Source organism: Mytilus edulis, chromosome 4, assembly GCF_963676685.1.
Source record: "Mytilus edulis chromosome 4, xbMytEdul2.2, whole genome shotgun sequence".
Taxonomy (NCBI): Eukaryota; Metazoa; Mollusca; class Bivalvia; order Mytilida; family Mytilidae; genus Mytilus; species Mytilus edulis.
Window position 1 is genome coordinate 78,376,277 of NC_092347.1, and position 8,737 is coordinate 78,385,013.

At 31.2% G+C, this 8,737-nt stretch overlaps 1 protein-coding gene across 1 annotated transcript in view; it reads right to left on the bottom strand.

The window, feature by feature from the left end:
• Positions 1–7,880, bottom strand: part of LOC139520603 (MAM and LDL-receptor class A domain-containing protein 1-like) — a 45,316-nt gene extending 37,436 nt beyond the window's left edge. Inside the window, exons 1-3 of the mRNA XM_071313420.1 lie at positions 7,800–7,880; positions 5,862–6,017; positions 5,335–5,594 (exon numbers count right to left, since the gene is read on the bottom strand). Coding sequence (XP_071169521.1) covers positions 5,335–5,594; positions 5,862–6,017; positions 7,800–7,848 — 465 coding nt within the window. The 5' untranslated portion in view covers positions 7,849–7,880. The remainder of the gene's footprint in view (positions 1–5,334; positions 5,595–5,861; positions 6,018–7,799) is intronic.
• Positions 7,881–8,737: the final 857 nt, after the last annotated feature.

The following is an 8,737-nucleotide window of genomic DNA, read 5'->3' on the forward strand; positions in this document are numbered from 1 at the left end:
AACTAAAATCAAAATAACGAAAAAAAATACTTTATACAGAATCTTGATGCACAGTAGCAATGTTACGGTTTCATACGTCTCGTTGAAAAACAATACATTTAGAGAGAGAAAGGCAAAGTGAAAATAGCTATTCTGCTGTTTTTAACAGTTGTCTTTTAATTGTGTTAATTGATTACAGTGGTTAAAAAGCTAAAATGATGTTGATAGTTTGTTCGATATTTTAAGCCTTGTAAATCACTGTTCCGAAAATGAAAGCGAAGATATAAGTATAAAAATAAATGTATGTCCTTACCTCCAGTGGGTCAGCTGATGGTAAGAACTGTACAAATGTAGACTTCCAGTTAGGTCCATGGTAGTCCGACATTTGTCTCATTAGTGTAGCAGTACCAGTCTTGGTATCTGTCTCAAAAACTTGTAAACTTCCACTGGTGTGGCTAGGAAGACTGTAGGCAAATGTTAAACAAGTCATATTCCTAGTACGTATTGCAGGTAAATATAAATTAGCTTTGTCTCCACTTAAAGCTGTCTCTTCATCTATAGTCAACGAAAGATATGAACCTACAACATGAGAGAATATAATTGTTATACTATGTTGAAAATATACAACCAGAACACCATAACACTAGTGTTTTAAACTAAACGTACGAGACTTATAAAAGTAAAATATCTGTATTTTATATCGTAATTTGATATTCTTTCAAAAGACATCAAAACTTTAAACATTCTACACATCCCTTTCGTTAAATCCTATCAGAATCAAATTAGTTTCATGATAATACAATTGAGAATGGAAATGGGGAATGTGTCAAAGAGACAACAGCCTGACCAAAGAGCGGAAAACAGTCGAAGGCCACCACATTTCTTAGATCACAATATTAAAAAGGTATGTTTTATTCGTGTCTGATGATAATTGAGAGTTTAACCTGGTTTTATAGCTAGCTTCACCTCCCACTTGCGTGACATGTGTTTATAGTTCAATTAGTTTACTTCCTATAATCTTTTTACCAGATTGATGTTTAGAAGAACAAACGATTTGTTTTGTTTTTAATTCTAAATATTAACAAAAAATACATTAAAAAAGAGTCTTTTGATCTCACTAAAGTATTTTCCAAAGGTGGAACTCTAACCTTTCGTTTAAGAATAATTAGTTGTTCTTCGTAGGGCTCTCATGTTTAGCATCAATTTTATTTCTTTTATTGCTAAGATGTGTTCATAGAAAAACTTCAATAAATTATTTCTTTTGTTTGTGTCTAAATAAACAGAAAATGTATATTATAAAAAAAAACCGGAAAACTCAAAATAGAAAATAAATACACAGTATCTTTATAAAATACTGTCCATGAAGAACATTTGCTGTATTAATGTAATCTTAAAATACTGCTGTATTCCTGTAATCTTAAAATACTTATGTTTACCAGTGCCTGTTGTATTATCACCCCGTAAATATATATCACTTCCAAGTGATTCTGTTCCGCTTTTTCTTGACCATGATACGGATGGAAACTTCTCATTATCAGTATGAAATCCACAAAGACCATCTTCGAAATTACAATGAATCGGTAATGAAGCAACAGTAACAGTTGTCGGGGATGAGGTGGTTGTTGTCCACAGTGAAGACGGAGATACTGAAGAAAAGTACATTAAACATAAATATGCATAGTAGTAACTCATAAAAGAATTATAATTAAACCAAACATTATTTTCAAAATCTACAAATGTTAATATAAGCACATATGATATATATTGTTCTGATATGTAAATTCAAAGTAGCATAGAATTATATTTCCTAATATAAGGCACAAAGGGGTATTAGTATGACGACAGTTAAACTCGATTAACAAAGCATACGTTTTGTTTATTCTTTACTTTATTTTAATAATTTGAAATATTTGTTTACCTCTTGTCAAGGCTATATCATCTATTGCCAGATCGCTACCATAATGATATTTTGCTGTGGCCTCAAATTCTATCTACAAATAAGACAGCATTTCAATTATTGCACTGGGATAACAATGTAATCATACAAGTGAAAGTATATAAATGCTTGGTAAATTGTGATAATATTTACAGAAACATGGATTTGAAAAGAAGTGAAGAAAATACAAACATAGAACGTGATGTTCAAATTTCAATTATAAGCATTGTGTTTTTCCCAAGGTTACGGCAGCCATTTTGGAAATTCGAAGTCAAATTCCACAGCTTTTTACATTTATGTAAAATTTTATTAAGTTTGATGCATTTTGATTTTTTTACAATGTAAAATGACGTAGTATTTCCCCTCCTTCTACTTTAGTAAAAATCGAGTTACGTCACGAGACATCAGTTTGAATTTCCGATACTATTGTTTTTGAAATTGAATTAAACGGTTTGTATGTAAATAGATATATATTTTTTATTCCAAACTTTATTTATTCATTTGAGTTTTCATTATTCGTGTATATAATAACGACCTGGAAAACTGTATAAGTTGGAACTCAACTTTCGTACATTGAACTTTTTAGCTGCCAAAAATCTAGCAATGCTCTTGGTTCAATTTGTATTTGTTTATAATTTACAAACATAAATCAAACAAGTCTGACCTCCTTTTTTAAGAGACGTCTATTGTGAAGAATAATCAACCTTGGTCTTATCAGTAGTTCAAACTTTAACATGGACAAAATATGCCACAAAACAAGTCCTTTATAATTTTAATATGACAACGGATGGATACTTTGCCAAAACATTTACCTTACAAATAACTGTTTACTATTGAAAGTTATCTGCTCTTATTTAATATCATAAACATATTAGTTTTTTTTTTAATGAAATTTAGCCTAATTTGATAAGTTGAAATACCAAATACGTAAACGTCAGACATGAATGAATTATTATCGAAACTTTCAATCCTTTGATAAGAACGATTTAACCTTTTTTCACACTGACCAGGTCATTGTGTGTAATCGTGCTTACACAATATTGATAGCAATTTAGGATTATCATTTTATCTGGAAATTACTATGACCAGATTTATAGTAATTTTTAAAGAGACGTGGGAAAAATAATGAGAAAAGATAGTAAGTTCAGAATTTAATGCAATGCTTTTATTATTGCGAAAAATGCGTCAGGGTTATAATCGCAATAATCAAAAGTCGCATATTGGAATTTTTCTTAATAACGCAAAAACTAAAATCGCATTTCAGTCTAAATTGACAAAATAGCAATAATAAATGCACGCAATAATTTCTGAATTTACAGTAAGTCATTGCTGAGCAGTACATTTAAATGTCCCAATCGAAAATTTTTAATAATGAATTGCACAAACTTATGATTTATCAGTGGTTCCACATATAACAGCCTTCCGACTAAATATTATGTAACTTCATGGTAGCATAAATGGGTTCTCTGTTTGCTTTTTAAAAGTCAGGGATTTTAATTCAGTGGCTGTAGTTTTTTCTTATACATCATATATGTTTATCGTTCATCATTTTGTACATAACTCAGGCCGTTAATTATCACGTTTGCATTGTTTTGCGTCTTTTTTTAGCTGATTATGTGGTATTGGGTTTCTTATTGTTGAATGTTGTACAGTGATATGTAGTTGTTAACTTATATGTGATTTGGTCTCTGATAGCGAGTTGGCTCATTGGCAGTTACACATCTTCTTATTTTTCCCTTATATGTTACACATATTTGGATAAAATCATGTAGACAACTTTAACTAAAAATCGAAAAAAAAATACAACTTATCTCTTTTATTATCTGTAATATTACTGATTGAATTCTTTTATATTTGGTGAATTTTTGCAAAGAAAGCACATGAAATCGGCAAAAAAATCCCGGTCTTAGATCGGACTTAGAATCATAAAATCTTTGATTTTAAGTTCATCTACATTCGTAAGAAATTATATGTTGTTAAACAAAAATTTCCTGTTTGAAGATATAAAAAATGATAGGGTCGCCAACTTATTGTTTACGGTATATTCAATCAAAGTTGTGTTCTTGGCGAAGAAAATTTCTACACAAAACGTCGGAATAATAAAAACATTATCGCGTTGTAAGCCCTAAACGTTGATTTGTACGTTTGTCACTTCCAACTAAGGGGGGGGGGGGGGGGGGGGGGTTGGTGTAATACTATAAAAACGAGGTCGATGAACAGTTGATTATTAACCATTTAATTTCCACAGAAATGTATCAACAACATTTATGATACCTCAGATATCATTTTCTATGTAAAATAAGTATAAAATATTTTCACTATTTTGCATCTACGCGATTGGAGGATTTTGAAAATAACGCGGGAATTACGACGTAGTGTTTTACCTATTGTATCTAGTATAGGGTTGACGTCAGTGCAAAACGTAGCCTTAGCATTTGAACATATCTATGAAGTAAACGTTATGAATTGGTTTCTTTTTGATATTACGATACTTGATTAATCACCGCCATTTATTGTCTGTTGTCTTTTTCGATATAATAAAACACTTACTGATTGGATATTCGTGGAATAGTTAGTTTATTGTCCCTCGGATACAACTATTGCCCTCGGCTACGCCTTAGGACAATAATTGCTCCTCGGGACCATAAACTTACTATTCCACTCATACCCAGTCAATAAGTATACAATAATTTTACAAGTAAAATCTATGGACCCGAAATCGGACACTTATTTCGCCGATTGTGAGTGCCTCTTATACTAAATTTGTACCTATTTTCAGAGAATTCATTCAGAAATATGTCTTAAGATTAATAGATGCATTACTTTTTCGATATTTAGTTATAGTTCAACGAGCAAAACTTGTATGAAAAATTTATGTTGTTGGGGTATACATTGTTATCAATCAGATGATGGTATGTGATATTAACAAGTCCTAATTTTTCCTAATATTACAACTGACTATGACTTTGCAAAATATGTTTACTTGACTTTCTATTTTTCCACTTTGTAACCTCTCTGACCTAAATGAATTTTATAGGAATGTACATTTTTAAAGCATAACCTACTTTGATAATTTGACAAAGGCGTAGACTTGAGACATGAATGAACTATTATCGGTACTTTCAAGTGTTTGATAAGGACAGTTTAACCTTTTTCAAACTGACCAGGTCATTATGTATAATCGTGCCAACAAAATATTTATAGAAATATCGTATGATAATTTTATCTTTAATTTACTATTACTATTAAACGTATAGTAAGTTCTCAAGAGTCGTGAGACAATGATTGACCACGAATTCTACGTCACTATTGACCTAGATATAAGACAGTTCTAAACAGTGCAGTTCTCTTGTCCTCAAGCTCTTATCATTACTATTTAATTAAAAACATGCTTAATTACTATAAATATTATATTTTACCTGATATGACCCAGGACTAATAGGTATGGTTGCAAGAAGCCAATCTGGACTTTGACGGCCGCTTTTCTGCCATAAACTCTGGCGAGTGCCTTTACTAACTAAGTAAACCTTTAAGTTACCAATACCATTTCCATTCATGTGATACCAAAATGAAAGGACATTGTTTCCAGGCAATTGTAAGTTCGGACTGTGAAATACTGCTGTACAGGAGGAATTTCGAGAATGGCGCCCATATATTACAGCATAAGAACCATTGGAAGCTATAAAGTATTATAATTCTGATCCAGTAAATAACAAGTTTTATTTGCTTATTCTTTAATTGATAATCTTTGCTGAACTATTTGCTTATTTTTTACAGAAACGTTTCACACCATATAATAAATTAACTTTTTCGCATTTCATTTTTTTTATTTAAAATTTTATTCTTCAATATCATATATCAAGAATTTATATGACTGTAAATTATCTTGTAAATGCTCTATCAATCTTAAAATAATTAGTTTAACCATCATTAAACATATACGTACACCCAGTTGAATGATCTGCTATCGGACCAGAAGTTTTGTCCACTGTTTTGCCGCTACCAATCGTCCAATTGAAACAACTGTTTTGCTTATAACCCCAGTCGCACCAACCATTCTCAAAATTACAATTTATTGTTGCGTTAATTGTCTCTGAAAACACTGTAAACGGACAAAATAATTAATCATTTTAAAAATCTTGTAAAAAGTACTAGGGCGGGAAAATATATGTGTAATAACTCATTAAATATACCAGGCATATGATCTGGAATATTGGACGGGCGTTTCATCTACCTCAGACTCGGCAGTGGCATTTGAATCGAACCAACTCGAAAGACAAATCAAATACGAAACTAAAGACTAAGAACCGAAAATTCTACAAAGTTCATTAATGCGTCGAATAATTCAACATTTTGCAAGAAGTAATCGTACAGAAAATGAACAAATCAACATAAAAAGCTCTGACCACGTGATTAGTGTAAGACTATGTACGTACTGTCTGTCATAGCAAAATGTGAGAAACATCCTCTGGAAATATGCACCTTCTGTCTGAGTTAAAAATGAGGATGCTCCAATCGACTATGTTATGTCTGGACAAGGTGGGAAACATTTCACGGAACTATATACTAGTAGCATCTTCTGTCTGAGTAAAGAGTGAGGATCCTCCCATAGACTATGTACCTTCTGTTTTTAACAGGTGAAGGACATTCTTGGAAATATATACCTTAGGTTTGACTAAAGTAGAAGAACACCCTTTGTACTATGTACCTTCTGCTATAGTAAATGATGAGAAACATTCCCTTGACCTATATAACTTTTGTTATAAGATATTGCGTGCTCAGTGTATGTGACAGCATCACGGATGACATTTTCCAAAAAGACTTTCAAGACACCACGTGTTTCCTCGTAGATAAGACCAGAGATACGTTTGACCCCACCTCTTCTTGGTAGACGACGGATTTCATCACATTAATAGAAATCACACAAACCTTTGTACCTTCTTCCATTCAATGTGCAGCGAGTAACAGTCGGTGTGTATAAACACAGAACCTTGACATTGAAAATACAAATGGGCTTATTTCGTGATGGATCGTCCTTCCTTAAATTCTTAGTCAATCAGAGTGCAAGCCCGTCTTCAAGAAAATTAGATATCAGTACTTTTTATTTACGACGAAAGATAAACTGTAGATCAGAAAACAAATACAAAAGATACAAAAGATACAAGATAGTTAATTTTGAAGGACACCATTTATTGATAATGTTTTCTATCTATCAACCACTTGATACTTATTCAAACTGCACTATAATTACAGACAGGGTCCAGAATATGAAAAGTACCTGCATGAATAGTATAAGCTATTCACGAACGAAAATCGATTATATTATAAGAAGCGATAGTATCACCAACATCGTAAACTGTTAACTTATTTAAAATACATTTAAGTTAAATTTGTTGCCATTTCTGATCATCTAATATTATTTTTTGCATTTTGTTTTCTTCATTTAAATATCCTTTTACTGATTCGCGCGTAAACAAAGATTGAACCGGGATTAATATATATTACTTCATATAAGATAAGAAGATGTGGAAATATTTCCAATGAGACAAATATCCACTAGAAACCAAATGAAATAGCTATGGATCCTAAATAAGTAAACTAAATTAAAAACAAAATACTTAAAATAACGTTAATAATCACTCTTTTAATAAGCCGGTTTTTCTAAACGTTTTTCGTTTTTCAATCTCCAAAAAAAATGTATTTGAAAACAGAATGCATTTCATTTTACGTCAAGGTTTTACTTATAATAATGTTCTTTGGATAATTACACACATTAAATTCGTACTAAATAAAAAAAAATTCATAGCTGTTTACGTCATGGAAAAACATTTGGTTTCATTCATTATTTTATTTTTGGAGTAAAAACTATTAAATGTTACTTTACCTGTAAAAACTAAAATCAGTCCGAAGTGAATTAAACTTAGCCTGTCCATTGGATCGCAGTATGAACTGATACTAATGCTAGTTGTACAACTGTAAATAATCTTCAAGCAAATTGATAAAGGCTATTTAAATAGATAATATTCAGTAATTATTTGTACAACTGCTCCTTAATCAACCTCTACATAGATTATCAACTTCATCTTTTTTATATTTAATTGCGATCCTAAAACTAGGACTAGATATATGTATATATGTAAAAAAAAAAAAAAAAAAAAAAAAAAAAAAAAGAAGACATATAATAAACGTCAATGAGTAAGTCATTTTATCGAACACACCAATTGCAAAACTATAACAAAGCCAACATTTAAGTCTAGGAGCTTGTAATTCAGTGGTTGTCGTTTGTTGCTATCTTACATTTTTGTTTTTCGGTCATTATTTTATACATAAATTAGGCGGTTAGTTTAATTTGCTCGCTTTAATTGTTTCACATTTGATAAGTAGTTATATTAGCAATATCCTTTAACTTTACTTTCCGCTATAAAGATGATGTTCTCTCACTAAATAATTCAAAACTTGGTGACTTAGTTGAACGCACCTATCCCACAAAACTAGAGATAAAGGATACAACAGATACAGTTAAGTCTGTTTCATATCTTGTCTTACATCTAGTAATTGACAATGAGGGTCGGTTGGAAACAAAAATTTACGATAAAGGAGATGAGTACATCTTTCCAATTATGAACTTTCCATTTCTATGTAGCAACATTCCAGCAGCGTCTGCATACGGAGTATATATTTCTTAATTGATACGATACGGGATTGTATTTTCTATCATGTTTTCCATGATAGAGGGTTGCTTCTCACAAGGAAGGTATTAAACCAATAGTTCCAAAAGGTGAAGTTGAAATCATCCGTTCGTAAATTTTACTGACGCCATCA